This window comes from Petromyzon marinus, chromosome 55, assembly GCF_048934315.1.
Source record: "Petromyzon marinus isolate PM22_M1 ecotype Great Lakes invasive population chromosome 55, UKy_Petmar_22M1.pri1.0, whole genome shotgun sequence".
Taxonomy (NCBI): Eukaryota; Metazoa; Chordata; class Hyperoartia; order Petromyzontiformes; family Petromyzontidae; genus Petromyzon; species Petromyzon marinus.
In genome coordinates, this window is record NC_133721.1 from 10638146 (window position 1) to 10659377 (window position 21232).

Genomic DNA, 21232 nt, shown 5'->3' on the forward strand with positions numbered 1-21232 from the left:
CCGTCTGCGTTTCCGTGCGTGAATCACTGTACGTGCAATTAAGTGTATGATACAGGGTGCGTCAAAAAAATGTTAACACTTATTTTGAACCGTCATCTTCAATGGAAAATGAACGGATAATACACTGTAACATAACAAATGTACATTAATAGCTTCAACAAGTCAGAGTGTCTACGCCACTTGTTTACCATCGTTGTCAACACGTTGCCTGGAATCTTCTCCAGGTGGGACTCCAGAGCCCGGAGGCAGCAGCACATTTCTCGTGGTGTTGTTGCAAATTCTCGAAAGTGTTAACATTTTTTTTGAAGCACCCTGCAGTGTGAGAATGTGTATGTGTAGAATAATATGCGGTAGCGTGCGAATGCATGCGTGTTTGCGAGCGTTGATGTCTGCACGAGAGCCTGTGCATTTGTGAACACCACATTGTGTGTGCGTTAAGTTTGCACAGCAGGGAGCGCAGGCAGTGTTACCTGACAAGTTATCTCAACCCATAATACCTGGGTCTGTGCCGTGACATCCCGTCAGCGAGCATTCCGATGCTTCACTTGACCTCAAAGCGCACCTAGCTTGGCACAAAGCGCTGTGGTGATGTCACCGCCACTTAGCAGTGAATGGCGGCCGTTGTTGACAAGTGAACGAGCGGGCGCGAAGTGCGTTGCTCGTCCTTACCCCCTTCACTCCCTTCTTGAGTTTGTCGTCGATGAACAGGGAGAGGTATTCTGGCGAGCGCGGGTTGAGGTTCAGGAAATACTCGAAGTCGCTCGAGATCGTCTGCTTGAACAGGCGATCATTGCCGAATGACTGCTGCAGGAAGTGATCGAAGCGGTCTTTGAGGTCCAGGAGGCCCTACGGGAGGTGAGGAACACAGACACAAATTCCCCCGTATAACCTTCACAGACTGTTGGTGCAAGTGTTATTAGCGAGTAGCTCCTACCAAGGCTGGCACGGCATGCGAGGGGGTGAGTGGCCAGCACCATGCCTGGCCGCCTTTGTCTCCCCAGTGGCGATGTTTACACATCGCACGAGGTACTCATTTGAGACCGAGTCGACCTGGCAGAAGCTCAGGACCAGCTAAGATAATCGCCACTGGTGTTGGCCGTGAGCGGGAATTGAATTCGGGTCGAGGGGGTTCATAGCGCAGCACGCTAACCACGACACGCAAACACAAACAGCCTCCATATAACATTAAAAGACTAAAGGACCAACAAAAAAAATGTACGACTGCAAGAGGTCCTTGCGGCGAGACACGTGGACAAGCTACAAGATGGCGGGGACTCCGGGCGGAGACGGAGGAGAGACGGGGGACGGGACGAGGAGATTCAGCCTCTTAGCGACGCGAAGACTCGGCGGCGCCTCGGGATGTCGGCGACGGCGCCTTACGCCGGTGGACAGAGGCCCCACGCTAACGCAAGATGGCCGCCTGAGGCACGTGCGCTCCCGGGCCGCGCTCCCAGCAGCGGCTGGCGGGGGCCGTTTGCGAGGGGGCCGAGGGAGCCGACGGAGGGAGCCGAGGTGGCCGACGAAGCCGGGGAGGGGGGGGCCGACGGCGCGAGCAGAGGGAGCCGACACTGACTTTCTCACAGATACACTGACTCACTCACACATCATGCGCTTAATCACTCACACATCATACACTCGCACAACCACTGACCCATTCACTCATCATACACAGGTTCACTCATCGTGTGCTGGCTCACTCGCACATCATACGCTCACACTGCCGCTGACTCGCTCACACATCATACACTAACTCACTCATCATGCGCTGAATAACACATCATGCGCTGACTAACACATCATACACTCACTCACACTGCCGCTGACTCGCTCACACATCATACACTCACTCACTTATCATGCGCTGAATAACACATCGTGCGCTGACTCACACATCATACACTCACTCACACTGCTGCTGACTCATTCACACATCATACACTGACTCACACATCATACACTGACTCACTCACACATCATACGCTGACTCACACATCATACACTCACTCACGCTGCTGCTGACTCACTCACTCACACATCATACACTGACTCACACATCATACACTGACTCACTCACACATCATACGCTGACTCACACATCATACACTGACTCACGCTGTTGCTGACTCACTCACACATCATACACTGGGAGTGTCGTGCTGCCAGCTATGGCTGCAGGTTTTGTCGTACGTGTTATGTATATCGTTTATTATTAAATTTAAAATCACAGTTCCTATGATTACTGTTGTTACATTGTTTTTTATAGCTTTATTTTGGTGATTCGAAAACATATGGTTAATCTAAAATGTCTTATGATTGTTGTTGTTGGCCGCATGGCTCACAAGGCTATACCTAATAAATGAAACTTGAAAAACTTGAAACTTGACTGCACATGTTACGGTTGGAAAGTGTTTCCGTGGTGAAAATATCCCCTTCTATTAGCTGATTAATGCTGCCAAGATGCTAGCAGTGATGAATACAAATAATCTTTCGAATGTACACTTTCAGTGATGAATAAACATCATTATGAGACCTCCTTTGCCAGAAACAAGATATAGGAATAGGTTTTACCCTTTTAACTGGCACAAAACTGACACCTTTATTCAAGGCATCATGTTTGCAATGACCACAACACAAGCAGTCAAAATGCAAACAAAAAAAAAGTTGTCTTTTTTGTTTGCATTTTGACTGCTTGTGTTGTGGTTATTGCAAAAATGATGCCTTGAATAAAGGTGTCAGTTTTTGTGCCAGTTAAAAGGGTAAAACCTATTACTATGAATAAACATCGTTTAGGTTCACTAATCCACTCGCTGCAGTCCCATATGCTGGTCACATTAAGTTAACATACCAGGATAGTCCGACTTGCAAGAGTGACCTGTCACCAAAAAGGGCACTCAAAATGACAATCGAGATGACAATCCCCGATACGTGTCGACATCTAACCCACGACATCTACCAACCCGTGCCTCCAAAGCATTGGATTGGATTGCACTGGATTTCACTGGATTTACAGGCGTTCCCCATCTGTTAGCGAGCTACTGGAGGTGTGCACTTTTAAATCCGAATTGAAAACTTAATCTCTTTAGAACTGCTTTTTGTGTTTAGATTGTTGTCCTTCTAACGCACCTCCGATGAGAGTACGGTGCAATATAAGTTTAACATACATAACCTAGACTCACAGAGACCAACAGGCTCACACAGAGACACAGACTCGCACAACGACATAGTTTGCTGTCCTTCCCCTGCACGTCCAATTAGCACGGTTGGCTACGTACGGTGCGAAAGAAGTTCAACGTACAGTACACACGCACGTACCTGGATGTAGTCGACGGGATTCTTGCCCTCCCCCTCTTCCGTGACGAGCGCCTTGCCTTGCTCACGGAGGTAGCCGCTCATGCACTCGCACATGGTCTTCAGACCGTTGGGCACGCGCCCAAAGAGCTTGTACATACACGCCAAGTCTGCGGGGACGAGAGATGAACACAAACATACCCCCCCGCCCCACGTCAGCGCGCTCGGCCTTAGGAGTCCACAGAGGAGGCGCTGTTAGCGAGCACTGAATAAAGATGCGTTGGCAAGCGTACACTGTCGGTGCGTGTGCACTGCCAGTCATCTCAGTCAGTCAACCCCATGGCACCCGGGTCTTTCCCGTGACCTGCAAGTGGGCCTTCCGACACTTCACGTGGCCTAGAAGTGCACCTAGCCTGGTACAAGCGCCCGTTGGTTACATCACCGCTACTTAATGGCGAATGCCGGTTGTTTGGTTGGGTGCTGGTTGGTCAGCGTGGGGAGCGGTGGTGTCGCGTTTGGCACAACGCACTACGAGAACCAGGCCTCCTGAGTTCGATTCCCGCTCACGGCCAACACCGGTGACGATTATCTGAACCAGTCCTGGGCCTCCCCAAGGTAGACTCAGCATCAAATGCGTAGTGGGGAAACAAAGGCGTCTGGGCGAGGTTGTTGGTCATCCACCCCCTAGAATATATAAAACTCCCCCGAGGTTGACTCAGCCTGAACAAAGAACACCTGGTGTGATGTGTTAAAAAAAAAACATCAGCACCGGGGAAACAAAGGCGGCCGGCCATGGTGTTGACCACCGCCCACCCTTGTGTGCTGTGCCGATCTTCAAAGATGCTGCTCGTTCACAACCCCAACAGTCTGCTAAGGCTATACGGGGGACATTTGTATTTTGGCCGCGGACAATTGAACCTCCCCTTGTAATCGTGTAAGTGCGAGTACAATTCATAGGTAACTTTTTGTGTATCCCTACACCTCCACAGAAGAGCGACTTACGCTGCGCTTTACTGTAAACTGACACGAGGTCATTTAAAAGAGTGACAGAGGTGCAACCAAAATGCTCACTCGGCTTGTGCAATTCTCACCAGTGTACCTCAAATGCTAATACTGCAATTAGAACAGAATTGTTTACAAAGCTGCGTCTCAAATGATGCAACCGCCCCACCAAAGATCAGCATGCGATGAGTTCGATAAATTATACCCATAAGCGACAAACACACACCCTAATGACTCACACAGGCTGACAAGTTAACGAGCGTACCAATGTATGCCCCAAAGCCTTTATTTGTTAAATATTTCCACCTACGTCGCCTCGTTTATCCGGCTAGACAGACTGATATGGGGGCGATCCCTAGTCCAGTTACCTAAAAAACTAATTAAGATCAATGTAAAAATACAACCCTATTACTGTATATGTACGAGTGTAAATGCATAAATAAGAGTGTGTGAGATTGTTATTGTACAGACTAACAAAATAATAATACATAAAAATAGTATTTTACCAAGTAAGGCCCAGTGAGCTATATAGCTCTTTTTCAGAAGCAACTTAGCCATCAATGATAGCCCAATCTAGTGGCTTATCATGTGGAAATGTAAAGCAGCCAAATACTCGAAACGCATATTTGATTCTTAAAGTGGATGGAAAAACCGGAAGACCCGGAGAAAAACAACACACGACTACAGGGAGAGAGACACGCAAACTCCAAATACACAAGCGTCAGGGTCGGGATCGAGCCTACGATATCCTGCATACCAGGTGAGTTAATGAACATCTCGCCACCGTGACGCATACTTTGGGTATAATGTGTGCCATGTAATACGCTGTATGGCATGGGGGGGCACCAAAGGTCCCCCCCCAACCATGTCCCCTAGCCCCCACACCCCCATCCCTCCCCTATCATCCCGCACCCCGCCACTGCCTACTACAACTAACGTATTGCTTCGAGTGCTTTTGTTACACGTGTTCAAAGGCGGGGGGGGGGAGAGACACTGCAAACTCCAAACATACAGCAGGCGTCAGGGTCGGAATGAAACCAACGACCTCCTGTATACCAGACGAGGTAGTTAACATCTCCTAGCCAACGTGGCGCCCTACCCCAACTCCACCACCCCCCGCTGCCCCCACCCCCAGCTGAGCTCACCTTCGGTCTTGCCGTTCTTCAGCATGTGAACGAGGCCCGAGTTCTCCATCTCCACGATGGTCTTCATGTGCTTGGAGATAAGCTCCTCCTCCACAACGTGCACGATCGGCTCCTCGGTCGACTTGTCCAGGTAGTGCACCGCGCGTTCCGTCTCCTCCGTGATGCGCGCCTCCACTTTCTTGATGTAGACCGACGCGCTGTTCTCGGCCAGGAACTTCTGGCTCTCCATCTGCGGGCGGAGGGAGAAACGGCGTTGCAGCAAGCGTCACCGTGAGGGAGCCACGGTGTTGACTACCTCGCCTGGGTATACAGGAGGTCGCGGGTTCGATCCCAACCCTGTGACACCCGCTGTATATTTGGAGCTGGTGTGTCTCTCTCTCTCTCTCCCCGTGGTCGGGTGGATTTTTCTCCAGGTCCTCCGGTTCTTCCATCCACATTTAGAATCAACATCACGCGTTTAGATTACATGGCTGCTGCTGGAAATTTTCCAAATGATAAGCCGCTTCTCGTTGGGCTATCATTTGTGGCCAGGTCGCTGCTGAAAAAGAGCTATATAGCTCACAGGGTCTTACCCAGTCAAAAAAATAGTAGTTCAAAATAGTAAATTATCACCACTTAATAATGATACGGTGCCCCCTCCCCACGCGGTCCAGCTTTAGATGCTCCCTGCGGCGGGCCGATGTTACTTTGTATGCATGTATATTAAACTTCTTTCGCGCCGCACGTCGCCAAACATGCTGATCGGAGGGTGGGGGGGGAAGTACAATAAAACGAATACACAAATCGGGTAACGTGCAATTGAATTAACTTAAAATTGGCCACTTTGGACGCAAACAAATTACAACCTTTTGTTTTTTTTCAAATGACATCGCCACAAGAGGTAAGAGTCGGAGCTGACCTGGAAGAACTCTGCCGACATTCGCAGGAAGGGGATCTCGAAGTCCTCCTCGTAAACTGTGCGGCTCTCGATGCCGAGCATGAGCAGCATCTGGCACGCATTCCGGATCGCTCCCCTGCCGATGCACACGGAGACGCACACGGAGACGTACACGGGCACACGGGGCAGACGCACACGGGCAGACGCACGCACGCGGAGACACGCACGGAGACACACACACGGGCAGACGCACACGGGGAGACGCGCACGGGAAGACACACACGGAGACACACACGGAGACACACACGGAGACACACACGGAGACACACACGGAGACACACACGGAGACACACACACGGGCAGACGCACACGGGGAGACGCGCACGGGAAGACACACACGGAGACACACACGGAGACACACACACGGGCAGACGCACACGGGGAGACGCACACGGGAAGACACACACGGAGACACACACATCACATCCATCACCACGTGCGGAATACAGCAGGACATCCCTAAGGTTGCTAACGTGCTGGGGGGTAGGGGGGCGGACACATTCGGTTGTCTGGGGGCAGAAAATCACATACAAGCTGGAAGGCAGCTACAAACACAGGTGCCAACAATTGCCCAAGCTCTGTAGGTCTGCGAGGAGGGAGTGGGGGTATACTTACCCATACACAATCCCCAGTTGAATCATTTACAGGCAACTTATTTTATTAACTTTAAAAAATGTGGACCATGATGACGCTCGTACACAATGGCCCACTTTAGAGAATGACGTCGTGGGATCTGTAACGTCCACCACGAAGCAGACGACGTTTACATTTTTTGTTAAAGGTTAATACACCGGCAGTATTAACCAGGGCGACGGTTGGATTTGAACCACGTACCTAGGCAATAACCATTGGCGAACGCGCTACCGGACGGCCCCCGCCCCCGCCCCCCCCCCCCCGACCGCACAGCCACTCACAGCACTCCTACAGACAGCCCGTGCACCGTCGCGATTCCAACGAACCACCATCACGATTCCGCTCAACAATCGATTCTCTTCGCCTTTTTTTAGTATCATCTTGCTTGTATCGCTGCTGTTTTTTTTTTGCTTCGTCTGTGTAGTTTTGTTCGCTCCACGAGCCCGACTGTAGCGTGAGAAAATTACCCACGCGCAACTTACGTCACACGACTTGCAGTCTTTAACGTTGTTTACCCACCCTTCTCAGGATTTCCACGTTGATAAACGATGCGAGTTTTTAGCGCGTGTTCCACACGCGCTTTGCTGGCTGTGTCTTTATTTGATGTGAGCCTTTCCGTGAGCACCCACACGCTTGCACCGGCCCAACATTCCTGCTCCTGCTCTCTCCCCTCTCTCTCCTCCCTCTCTCTCCTCCCTCCTTCGCCTCTAAACCCTCCCTCTCTCTCCTCCCTCTCCTCGTCCCTCTCCTCATCCCTTTCCCCCTCCCCCGCTGACCCCCGGGCTCGGACGAGGGCGTCGCGACCGTCACCGCCGTCCCCACCTGTCGACGACTTCCCCGCGGCGTTCGCGCGCGATCATGTCGAGCAGCGTTTGCCGCAGGTGGTCTCGGATGTTGCCGTAGCGCACCACCTGGTCGCGGAAGATGATGAGGCCCAGGTTGTAGACGTTCTCCACGTTGTTCTGCAGCACGTAGACGCGGTCCTGCGCAGCGCCGCACGGAGACGGCGCGCGTACACGCGCGTGAGCGAGTGCGGGGCGAACGTGCCAGCATGATGTGTGTGTGTGTGTGTGAGAGCATGCCAGCAAGTGTGCGAGCGTGCCTCTTTTGTGTAAGCGCGTGCGAGCTTTCCAACGTGTGCGAGCGTGCACGAACATGCAAGATAAAAACGTAACTATTTTTTATTTTTATCAGGCGAGGCCCACCGAGCTATGTAGCGCTTTTTCAGAAGCGACATGGCCACAAATGATAGCTCAACAAAGTGGCTTATCGCGTGGAAATTTATAACAGCAGCCACATACTCTAAACGAGTTTTTTTTTATAAGTGAGGGAAAAACCGGAGGACCTGGAGAAAAATCCACACGACCACAAGGAGAGAGACATGCAAACTCCAAATATACAACATGCGTCAGGGTCGGAATCGAACCGACGACCTCCTGCATACCAGGCTAGGTGTTAACATCTCCTCGCCACCGCGGCGCCCTCACTTCGCTGAACAAGGCAACGTGAATTTGCGTGTGCGCGGATACGGGAGAGCAAGTGACTGCGCGTGAGCGTGAGTGTGTGAGCACGTGAGCGTGAGCGCGTGAGCACGTGAGCACGCCAACGCACCATGTACATGAGGATGTCCCGGATCATCACCATAGAAGTCTGGTGGTCGTTCCACGCCTGGTTTAGCGTCTGCAGGAAGTTGTTGTTCAGTGAATTGAGCACATCTGTCCGCACCTGCTCGCCAAGACGAGAGAGGCAAAGACCACCCACGTATATCTTTCACACGCCGTTGGCGAGCAGCGGTTAAATGGGGCGCGCGAGGAGGTTGAGTGACCAGCATCACACCCGGCCGCCTTTGCCTCCACAGTGCTGATATTTGTACACCACACCAAGTACTCAGTTGAGGCCCCGTCGACCAAGGGGAGGCCCGGAACCGGTTCAGATAAGTGCAAGTAACATTGGCCATGGCCAGGAATCGAGCTTGTTTACACAGCAGTGAATGAACTAATTCACTACCACTCACAAACAATGTATGCTGCACACAGGCAGAGCCAGCACAGAGAAACAAATCCAAGCACAGACACAAAGGCAGATACACAAGCAGAGACAACACACAGACAACACAAGACAACATAAAGACTTCTCATGCTAATATGTCCCACCGTCTATGTGTGTGTGTGTGCCATCTGTATCTTAAATTTCATACTTAACTTGCAATTTAGCAATCTTTTAAATAACGTAATCAACCAGGCTATGCGTTAATTGTGTTTTGACCGACCGTCTGTGTTGCTTTATATGGTTTCCAAATTCTGCTAAACTCTGTTTGGTATGCTTCTCTCTCTGTTGTACCCTGTTGTATCTGTGTTAGTTCCCCCTACGTGGGTGTCTGTGTATACATCTGGGGTTATGTGTTTCCCCTCTCTCGTAAATTTAGCTCTTCTGTACCTGATGATGACTGCTTGTGTTGCAACCGAAACTTCGTACGCTATTTATGTTATTTAATTATTTCTTATTTATACGTGACTTTACCGAAAAAAACAAAGATTCATTTATACATATGTTGAGGAGTAGAGTGGTGACGGGATGTCACACTCGCCTCGGGAGGAGTGACGTCATGTCTCCTCGGGGTATTTGAGGGGGGACCCGTGACGTGGTCGGGGTCTTCGCCAGGAGCCGGGGTTGTGAGCGGCAGGAGAGTGGAGACCCAGGGTAGGGGAGAAGTAGCACCAGGCAAGGGGGGAGGCTACTTTACCCAGCTGGCCGAGTTGGTTGAACCGTCGGTCAGCGCTGTGGGAAGAGCCCGTTAGCCTGGGAGGCGTAGGGATTCCCAGTACCCTTCCCCCTGGGGAAGATTGGCTTAGCCGAGTCCGGTGTTAACCCTTCCCCAACCCTTAGGCGGGAAGCCCTAAATAAACAGTTGGCGTCAGCCCCCACAACGACTGCTCTCCGTGTCATCATTTACGCCTCAACACATACAGACATCCCCCAAAATCTCAGTGCCTCCGGCATGAAAGAGAAGCACGAAACACCACTGAAAGGCTGAGTATGATTCTTGCCTTTCATGATATTCGTGACAACAAGTTGAGGCACATTAGCCTTGAATTAAAAAAGGAGAGACGTTTTTTGTCTCCTGAAAAAAGACAGTAGTCACCATAAATCATAAATACCCCTCATCATCGCAAAAAAGCTCAAGCAGGCACGGATGCCACCAAGGGTAAGGCGGAACTGGATAGACAGTTGTGCGGGGGAATTACAACAAACAATGGTTCTCTGTGTGAGTTTATGTATGTAAATACATATGCTGAACTTCTTTAGCACCGTACGTAGCCAATCATGCTAATCGCATACCAGTCAACTCGGACAGTTTACCCAGATTCACGTACGAGGAAATTGAGTTCAGGGCCATACGGCGCACAGCCGTTTCAATGCAGGCAAAACAATAAAAAAAAGTGTCTACTTGTTTGTGTTTCTCCCTTGTGATGGGACTTTGTAGGATGAACGTTGAGATTTATAAGGGGCACGGGGTGACCAATAAGGTCCGAATTGGTCTGTAACAAGGTAGTCACTAATAAGGGGTTGACAGGTATGTAATCGGAGGTGCAGTGGCGGGGAAGGACAACAATCTTAACAAATACACAGCTCAATTTCCAATCTGACCTTCGAACCCACAACATTAAAGTGTACAAGGCATGCGTGCGAATAAGCAATGTCCAAGGCTCAGGGTTGGAGGGGGGAGGATATACACACAGGGCTGTGTGAAATGACAGTCCATAGATTTTCTGTCAACTTCAGGCAATCGCCACCGTGGGGGGGGGGGGAATTTCTGGCCGATGACCGCGATCCGTTTTTCTGCAGTCGCAAAGCCTCAACTTTGTGCCAAAGCTTGCCGTCACGATAATTCAGTGCTCGGACGTATTCGCCACCGCCGGCTTCATACAACACATGCCCCCAAATTGTACCGTCACGAAATGAGGTCGCGTACAATTGGAACTCTCGCAAAAGGCAGAGTAACACCGCCCCATGTTAAGACGATGGCCTGTGGAAAATTATGTAAAAAAAACTCGTTTTATTTTAAAGTGCAATAAAAAGTAAATAACTCGATTGGACAACGGGAAGTGGACGACATCTTGATGACAAGAGACACGCGGCGCCTGCTTTTTGTGCGAGCCGATTCCACAGTTTAGGGACCGTGGCGTTTTTCACCTACACAAAAATATATAATTAACGTGTCGTCCATGAAAAAATTGCAGTTGATTGAAAGGAGGCAATTGATGAATTGATGCCGATTTTAATACAGGCATGCATTGTCACGGGATCCGAGTACGTGTGCAAAATTTTGAATTGATTGGACAACAAGAATTAGACTAACTTTTGATTGCAAGATTTGACCACGACACAGCTTTCAAGTTAAGTAAAACCGTTGAAAAATATATACTTCCAAGGTGCCTTCAAATGCCTCCTATGCACCTTCACAAATGCCCTGCTATCCAGCTGTTTGTCACGCGACAATCGAACTGTTATCTTGATTAAAAAGAGAGCTGGAATGTCAAATAAAGTGACAAAACTAACTGTTAATATTCGTAACAGATTTTTTTGTGCAGTCAACTATGAGAACCCAATTAAATCACAAGTGGATGAAACCTCGATTGGAAGCCAGGACCAGTGTTAGCCAACTCGTCACCTCCAAATATACTTTACAAAAGGTTATCGATCCAAAAACCGGTGGCCTTGCACAACCACTGCTAATTTGCTACGACTCTCTGTCAAACCGGTAAATGAAAGAAGCAAAAAAAGCCTTTAAATTCTATGGCAAATCGAATGGAATTTATTATCTGGAGGAAGATGCACGGGCAAAGCTCACAAATGCAAGTGCCTAAAACCATCAGGAGGGTAATTGGATTCAGGGTCAAAGAGAAGGCAAAAGTCCACTGTAGGGGAGCGCACTGGCACGTCTCTAAACAGCGGAGGAGCGAATTAGTGCGCTATTTGCAACGATATATTAAACATCCATACTGCAATCCTCGTCCAATCGATTTTTAAACCGGCGAGGGATTGTGCGGAATATTAACGATTAAAAAATGCAACAAGACCCAACACAAATTGCAGGAGAAATTATAGAAGCAAACAAACAGGCACCGCCAGCCATCGGCATTTGATGGCAGTGCAAAGACAAGGCTGAGATTATTAAAAAAAAACCTTTACCCAGCCAGGCCTGAGACATTCCACTGTTATTTCAAGTCTCCTCGTTACAATCCGGCAGCCCTGAACCAGCGGTAGGAAACTCCATATTTCTATGGCAGGTGTCAGCAACTAGATAAACTGTAATAGTATATTCCAACAAGGCCTAAGGTTTTTTTTTTCCTGAGCGTCCTGCATTGGGCGTTTGTCCTATTGTAGGTCAAGGAGAATTTCGTATGCCAACAGATTCGCACAGTTGGCTACGTACGTACCCAAACACAGGGGATTAAACAAAAATTAATAGGTTGTGTGCCGATAAGGCTGAAAATGTTATTTTATATTATTTGGGTGTTTCCGTAAAGTCACGTAGAACATTTTTTTTGTTTACAAAAAACTCCGACGTTTGGATCGCAACACAAGCAATCGTCATCTTTCTTCTCCTGATGACGATTGCTTGTGTTGCGATCGAAACGTCGTAGTTTTAACACGCTTTTATTTAACTCACTGTCTGTTGTTGTTGTCGTATCCTCAAATCCTGTAACTCAATTTTAACCCGCTTCCCAATGTGGTATCGACTGCAAACTTGGCATACTTGTGTCCTACCGATGACAATACTATATTCTATAAAAAGAAATATTTTTAAACATTTTTTTATATGTTATGTTTCGCCTTGAGTCTAATTGTCCATGCTCAACTGACGTTGGCTGTAAATCACCATGGCCCCTTACGTTATGGCAAGCTTTGCGGCCACTTCCTGGAGTCGTGGAGTTCTGCCATTACTCGTACGGTACATTTAATTAAAGCGTGTTTTTTTAAAGTATTTTTAAATAATACTTATTTGGAAAAAAATAGTTCTACGTGACTTTACCGAAAGACCCAAAGAGTATGAATTCCTGCAGTCACGAAAGCTTTAAGTCAAGATTAAAAATGAACTCTTTATCACAATCCTAAACATGAATTAGAAGGGCAAACTGTCTCCCTGTGCTGTATATATGTATGTTGAACGTCGGCAACCGTGATCTAAACACAAAAAAAGCAGTTCAAAAGAAATGAGGTTTTTTAATCTAGATGATTTGAAAGATATAGGAAGGAAAAGCGTTCCAGATGGCCGCCTAGGCACATCTGAAAAAGCGCGCAATGCGGTGACCCGTCTTTGTTCGATGGCCAGCCAAAAGCCGCTGCGAGGATAACCGGAGTTTGCATGACGGTTTATGCAAACCATCACCTTCCAACATGCATTTGTATTCAAAGTGTTTCTTAATGAGCAGTAAAGAAACAAATGGGTAGCTGTTGGGACAAAATGCATTTCCAAATATGCAATCTTGATTGGAAGCTTTCGTGACGGCAGGAATTCATTCTCTTTGGTTCTTTCGTTAAAGCCACGTGGGTAGAAAATAAAATTAAAATAAATCACGACGTTTCTGGCGCAACACAAGCGTCTGTCATCAGGTGGGAAAGCATGGTCTTGCTGCTGTTTTAACGCTGTGGGTTCACACGAAATTGATTTTTCAAAGATGGAGGTACTATGCAAACCTACCGGCTACCTTCAGAGATTTGTTCATGAAGCCATCCAGATATCTAAACAGAGACACAACTTCAACCGAGAGGATGGGTACAAACTGAGCAATCATTGGAAGGACGTTATTAACCAGGTAAAGTCTTAACTGACTGTGATGTTTACATCCTACCTGCCTATGTCAGCTGTTATTTCTGACTCTGTGTCTCTGTCTATGCCTCTCTCTTAGATCTCTCATGCTCACCCTGCTTTTCTACAGTTACATGCTAATCTCTCACATTAGCATAGCCACTTACGTGCCCTCTAATTTCTCACATTAACATCATGCTAATATCTCACATTAACATAGCCACTTCCGTGCCCTCTAATCCCTCACATTAACATCATGCTAATCTCTCACATTAACATAGCCACTTCCGTGCCCTCTAATTTCTCACATTAACATCATGCTAATCGCTCACATTAACAGAGCCACTTCCGTGCCCTCTAATTTCTCACATTAACATCATGCTAATCTCTCACATTAACATAGCCACTTACGTGCCCTCTAATTTCTCACATTAACATCATGCTAATCTCTCACATTAACATAGCCACTTCCGTGCCCTCTAATTTCTCACATTAACATCATGCTAATCTCTCACATTAACATAGCCACTTCCGTGCCCTCTAATTTCTCACATTAACATCATGCTAATCTCTCACATTAACATCACTAGCCCGGGCCACTTCTTTTTGACCCTTGAGCTACACCCATTTCAAACCTTTTAAAAACAGTCTGCCTCAGCAGTAGACCAATGCTTTCCCACCTGATGACGGACGCTTGTGTTGCGCCTGAAACGTCGTCATTTATTTTATACCTACGTGACTTTACCAAAAGAACCAAAGAGTACATATATGCATACAAGTCCTTTTTGCTCTGGCTTGTATCTCTAAGTTTTGGGTAGCCCTTCAAATTGGTTTAGCCGGTTATAACAAGGTAAGCTCCTAACAGCAAAACAACTTCATACTAACATTACATTCAGATTGAATCATCATTCCAAGAGCTATAATTCCCCCGCCACCTTCCCTGTGACATACATACAGACAGACAAGGCTGACCAACACAATGCATTAATACTCTTAACCTGATTCGGAAATATACCATTCTAGAATTGAACCGTGACCCCTGAATTGTAATAATACATTAAATCGCTTGACCGGGGAGGGGGGGAGTAGTGAATCATTCATTACAAGTCTAAAACTATGAAAAATAAACAATTTTTATTTCACCACATAAGACCCACAGAGCTATATAGCTCTTTTTCAGAGGCGACCTGGCAATCACAATTGATAGCTCAACAAAGTGGCTTATCGTCAAGTCGAAATATATAGCAGCCAAATACCCTCCACGCGTGATGTTGATTATGAATGCAGAGGGGAAAAACCTGAGGGCCTGCAGAAAATTCAACAGGAACACGGGGAGAGAGAACATGCAAACTCCAAATATACAGGTATCAGGGGGTCGGGATCGAACCCATGACCTCCTGTATACCAGGCGAGGGAGCTAACATCTCGTCACTGTGGCACCCAAAGTTAAAAGCCTGAGTCCCAGCCATCAACTGCGAAAGATAAGGAGGGAGGGAGGGAGGGAAGGAGGGAGAGAGGGAGGGAGGGAGGGAAGGAGGGAAGGAGGGAAGGAGGGAAGGAGGGAGGGAGGGAGGCAGGGAGGGAGGGAGGGAGGCAGGGAGGGAGGGAGGGAGGCGTCATTGCCGATGGACGCCATGCGGGACCTCGTGCCTTATTGATGAGGTGTTCCGTGACGACCTCGCGCAGGCCCGTGTAGAGCTTTTCGCCGTGCTTGTGCAGCACCATCGTGTACGCGTTGCGGTACAGCTCCTCGAAGCTCAGCCCGCTGTTGTTCTTCTTCTGGATCTCCTGGATGGCGTTCTTGAGCAGGTTCCAGATGTTCGCCACGTACTTTTCGTCCATCGTCATCTGGAGGAGCGTGCCATCACGTACACGCACAAGCAAGTTCGCACCTCCGATTAGCACGGTTGGCTACATACGGTGCGAATGAAGTTCAACATACGTACCCTTGCCTATAATTGAAACATTCTAGGTATGTGACAAAAAGAAATATCGATTAAATGACAAGGAATTCAACTCTTACGCTCTGCGTTTCATCTTTCAGCGAATATTTTTGGGGTTGTTGGTAGACTGGAGCAGACATGTGACTGGTCGCCACTCACTGATGGTTCCTCTTTCTTTCTCTCTCTCTCAATGTACAGTAGTTCCCATCGTGCACCTTTCTAAAGGCTTCTTGTGACACTTTTCGGCTTTTGTTCCATTTTCGTTGTCCACATTTCTGATCCATGGCAGAGCACTAACTAAAAACGTTCCTACTCGGGCACGTTCATACGCTGAATATCATCTCATTCGCAAGAGTCCCAAATGTTTTTTTACGGAGATACATTTTTAGCAGATGTACATGTCCTATCGATTTCTAAATACATATTTGAATCAAAACTGCACTATTCAAGCAAATAAAACTAAGAAAATTTCAAACCGAGACTATCGGAGAAGTTGTTTAAAAAATCCCCTCTGCTCTAATGAGAAATCCTGAGCTAGTGGTGGAAATTTCACTTCTCTTTGGCAAGAGGAGCAAGTCTCCCAGAGAGCCTCATTTGGTAGGTCGAGTCAGCAACCAACCGAGATATGCAATCGTGACATTCGAATTATTTATCGGTCAAGTCCTCCGACCGCAGCATCACTTGGGCTGGACGTGGTTAGAATACGAAGGCAAAACCGTAATATGAGAGTACCGGCAAAAAATCACTCGGAATGTTATTGCGGCACCTCTCAGCTGTTTGAGAAAGTTTAAAGGTTTAAAGAGGTTTATTTTAAATGTAATATCACCCCCACTCAAGGGGGTACCATCACAACGTTATACAAAACAAATTCAAAAGATGAAAAAATAAAACAGGTGCAAAAGATTTTAAAACAGCAAACGGACACCCATGAATAAGACCAAAAATGAACCCGGAGATAAAATGCAGAGAGATCAGAAGGTCGCAATTTTTGCACATAATGCCGTGTTATCTTATACACCCCAGTCATGAATGATACACATTCTTGGGCTAGAAAAGCTGATATTAATACACAACAGTCAAAACTATGCTCATAATAAGAAAAATCATGACATATGTTATACTTTGGACACTATAAAAATTTAGGGTTTACATTTTTCACGTGAACTTTTTCCTTTTTTCAACGTAGGGTCACGAAAATGTAGTTAAAACTTTTCTGATTTTCAACATAGCCCAACAATGTCGTTTGCTTCGGAAGACTTTCCATGGAGGCGAAGCCAAACGTGACAACATATTCAGGATGTCATTTTTGTATCGAGCACATTCTGAAATAACGTCACACACTGAAGCCAAAGGAAAGCATGGGAAAGCCAACTACAATTTATGATAAAACAAAGCTGGAATGGCCACAGAAGTTGTGCACATCACTGAATGAAACACAGGATTTTTTTTTGTTTACAAGGTAAGGCCCACTGAGCTATATAGCTCTTGTTCTGAAGTGATCTGGCCACAAATGATAGCTCAACAAAGTGGCTTATCATCACGTGGAAATTTATAGCAGCCAAAACACTCTCAACGCATGTTGATTCTAAATGTGGTGGAGAAAACCGGAGGACACGGAAAAAATCCACGTGACCACCATGGGGAGAGAGAGAGAGACATGCAAATTACAAATGCATCGCAGGGTTAGGATCAAACCCACGACCTCCTATATACCAGGCGAGGTAGTCGTTTTACTGCCAGACGCAGGCTTTGTCCGTTTCCGTCGTGGCTTCCCCCACACGACTTCCTGTGTCTGTTCTCGCCTGCAAACACGTGTGTGTGTGTGCATGGCTGTTCAAGGTATTCGTATTTAGAGCAATGGGGTAATTATTTGTCGTTTTGCATAATCTTGCCTCGAAACCGATACAAACGTGGGTTCGATTCCAAGCGAAGCACACATCATTGAGAATTTGTATTTTTTGTGCCGACTGGATGCCTCCCCTGGGTTTGCGCAGCCTGAAATTATGTATGCTTGAACGTTTGTCGGCAACATGGGACAAATGTGAGTGGCCAGAATTGCTGATGGCATAAACACTTTGTGTGAATGTTACAGTTAAAGTGGCTCACAGCTCAAACAAGCATGGGACAAGCTTATGTCTGTTGGCAGTTGGAAGCCAGTAGTGGAAATTCCACATTTCTACTGCAAGGGCCAGTCCCAAACTGTTACATTTCCACAAACTGATGCTCACGTTATTAAACCTGAATGTTAATTAGCTGAAACAACCGTCACCCGTAGTATAAACTCAGAACCTTTCAATTGCAATTTCAGCGCTCGTACTACAGCACGACCAACACTATAGTACCCTTAGGTACTCAACCAACAGCACCTGTCCCTAAGGGTCTGTAAGAATAAACTGGGATTTGTATATTTTTTTTCAGCACATGTACTCATGTGCACAAAAAATTCTATGTTACAGTGGTTCACACACAACACTACAACCCCAGCAACCTGGCCACACAGAGGAGGAGTGGGCCTCCTGTAAGACAAATGGTTATTTAGTGTGGGTGAGCAGATATCAATGGTGGGGAAACAAAGACGACAGAGCATCGTCCTGGCCACACCACTTTCTTGCATGTATTGCAAGCCCTAACAGGTCTACACTCAAAGCACTTGATCCGACAAGTTGTGACGTAACATCCGAACTCGTGTGTCAGGGAAAACCATCTCTTCGAGGTGAATAAAATGTGCTGTCAGGAGACTGGCCCCATCACGGGACTGTGGAATTTTCACTTTTGTCCCTTGAATGCTCTTACCCGGCAGATATGTGGTACAAAGCCAGGCAGCGTCTCAAAGCCGATATTGTAACATAACCGTGCCGCCATCCAATGTAAATAAAGGCCGGAGGTCAATGGGGTCATCACGGTCAAAGGACACAGACACCAAAACGCCTTTCCATCGCTTCCTTCCTTCTGCTAGATCCTGCAGCTGTTGCACAGTTGACACCCAACCTCCGAGGCTTGCTCTCACAGTCCCATCACCAATACCGTCTGGATTTAGGTCCTTCCTCTTGTTATGCTGTTCACAAGTGTGCCGGAAGGACCACTCTTCAGAAGCTCATTTTCACCACCGTTTGGCCTCAAGGTATCCCCGCCCCCCCAACCGGTCGCTGAGCTCTGGATGCCACTCCAATGCCACCTGCCTCTGCAACCTGCCCTCCTCAATCTCGCACACGTGTCCCACCCGTCACAAACTTTCCTCTTCCGGGGTCACACGCATTACAACATTATATATTGGTTTTTTTTTAATAGAGTTTGCATTATCTTTGTTTCAATTATCTAAAAAATATTTTTCTTTTACCAGGAAAGGCCCACTGAGCTATACACCTCTTTTTCATGGGCGACCTGGCCACAAATGATCGCTCAACGAAGTGAGATATCATGTGGAAATTTAAGCAGCCACAAACTCTAAAATGCATGTTTAAAAATGTGGAAGAAAACCCAGAGGACCCGGAGAAAAATCCACACGACCACGGGGAGAAAATGTAAACTACAAATATACAGGCGTCAGGGTTGGGATTGAACCCACGACCTTCTGTTATGCCAAGCAAGGTAGTTCACATCTTGCCACCGTGTCTCATTCCCCCATGAGTATAATATAATGCATGCATGTTGAACTTCTTTCATATCGTACGTAGACAACCGTGCAAATACCTTCTTTGTAAGTTTAACACGTAGGCTTTCGCGACCAATATCATTAATAATAAACGTTTTTGGGTTAGATCGCGTTATTTATAAATGTGCCGTAACCCTCCACCACCTGACACGGCCAATCAGTAAAAAAGGGTCACGTTGACAAAATACAAATGTACTACTTTAGCCCACCGGTGTGTTGAAGAGTGAATCCACAACATTTATTACGACCTTATTTGTACAAATCATATCCAATATTACGTGCATGACTTGATACATTATCTTTCACCTATGAACTGAGCTGCCATTACCCACAACATCTTCATCCTTTGTATGCACTGTCATTCGAAGGCTTGGTGTTTTTCTTCTTCAAGTTGCTTTAATAACGTACCGGCTCCTTGACTCATGAGTAAAATGATCCTCATTTAATAGACGTCCATCAAAAACATAAAACAATCACATTAACTCAGTACCCAAACGCAGTGTGCAGGGGCACTTCAAGTAAACAAGGTAATAACAATGCATTCATTACACTATCGTCTCCGCGCGATAAAACTTCACGTCGCTTGATCTTTTTTTTTCTTATCTCACTCGGAGGCTAAGATGCCAGATACACATGCAGTGAGGTCTGCCGTTCGAGTCACATTCGTACAAGACAAAAAAGATCCCCCGTATAACCTTAACAGACTTTAAGGGGCGAGTGCTGTTTAGCAAGAACCCTAGTCCGGTACGGTACATGAGGGGGTGGGAGTGGCCAGCACAACGCCGGCCGCCTTTGTCTCCCCAGTTGCGATGTTTTTACACACCACACCAGGTATTGATTTTGAAGCTGAATCGACCTAGGGGTGGCCCAGGACTGATTTAGATAATTATCATACCTGGTGTTGGTGTCACGTATGTATACAGAACTTCTTTCGCACCGCACGTAAACAACCATGCTAATCAGAGGTGCGGGAAATCGGAGGTGCGTCGGCCGGAGTCGAACTCGGGTGGCCGGGTTCTTTGCGCAGTGCGCCAATCGCTACACCACCGCTCCCCACGTCCATACACACACACACACGGCTGACAGATGCCTACACGCTCTGCACGTTGCCTTTGCCAGCGTCTCTCTAAATTCCACGAAGCTCGTCAGGGGCAGTGGTTTTTCCAGTGCCAGTCCTGGCACCTTCAGTGCATTTTCCACAACTGTCAGTTGAATAATGTTCACCATGCAATTTGCTTTTATATGGCAGTGTCAAAATACAAAGGCATATCTGACGACATCGATGCCGAATTACCCCAAAGGAATTAATTATGGATCAGCTAAAAACGATCCCTAAATTTCCTGAACTTACGTAACTTATTTGTCAAGTAAAAACATTTATCCCACAGGGTTGTGTGGCCAGATCCTTATCAAGTGCTTTGCATGTAGAAAAAAAGTAATAGTAACAAAAAATTAAAACACGCTTTAATGAAATGAACCGAACTAGTCCAGGAAGTGGCCTTCGAAGCTTGCCATAACGTAAGGGACCGTGGTGATTTACAGCCAACGCCAGTTGAGCGTGGACAATTAGAACAAAGCCGAAACATAACATATAAAAAGTAATGCTTAATAAATTTTATTTTTATGATAGAATACAGTATTGTCATCAGTATGACATAAGTTTACCAAGTTTTGCAGTCGATATACCACATTGGGAAGTGGGTAAAAATTGAGTTACAAGATTTGAGGATACAACAACAGAGTGAGTCAATAAAAAGCACGTAAAAACACCCAGAGAACCTGGAGAAATATCACCACGTATTACCAAGGGCTAACACT

At 47.0% G+C, this 21232-nt stretch overlaps 1 protein-coding gene across 3 annotated transcripts in view; it reads right to left on the bottom strand.

The window, feature by feature from the left end:
• CUL3 (cullin 3) overlaps positions 1-21232 on the bottom strand; it is a 50142-nt gene that overhangs the window by 14566 nt on the left and 14344 nt on the right. For all 3 annotated transcript variants that reach the window (XM_032974929.2, XM_032974928.2, XM_032974927.2), the window contains exons 2-8: positions 15470-15667; positions 8617-8730; positions 7828-7988; positions 6334-6448; positions 5436-5664; positions 3313-3458; positions 670-846 (exon numbers count right to left, since the gene is read on the bottom strand). In XM_032974929.2, the coding sequence (XP_032830820.1) occupies positions 670-846; positions 3313-3458; positions 5436-5664; positions 6334-6448; positions 7828-7988; positions 8617-8730; positions 15470-15667 (1140 nt within the window). The remainder of the gene's footprint in view (positions 1-669; positions 847-3312; positions 3459-5435; positions 5665-6333; positions 6449-7827; positions 7989-8616; positions 8731-15469; positions 15668-21232) is intronic.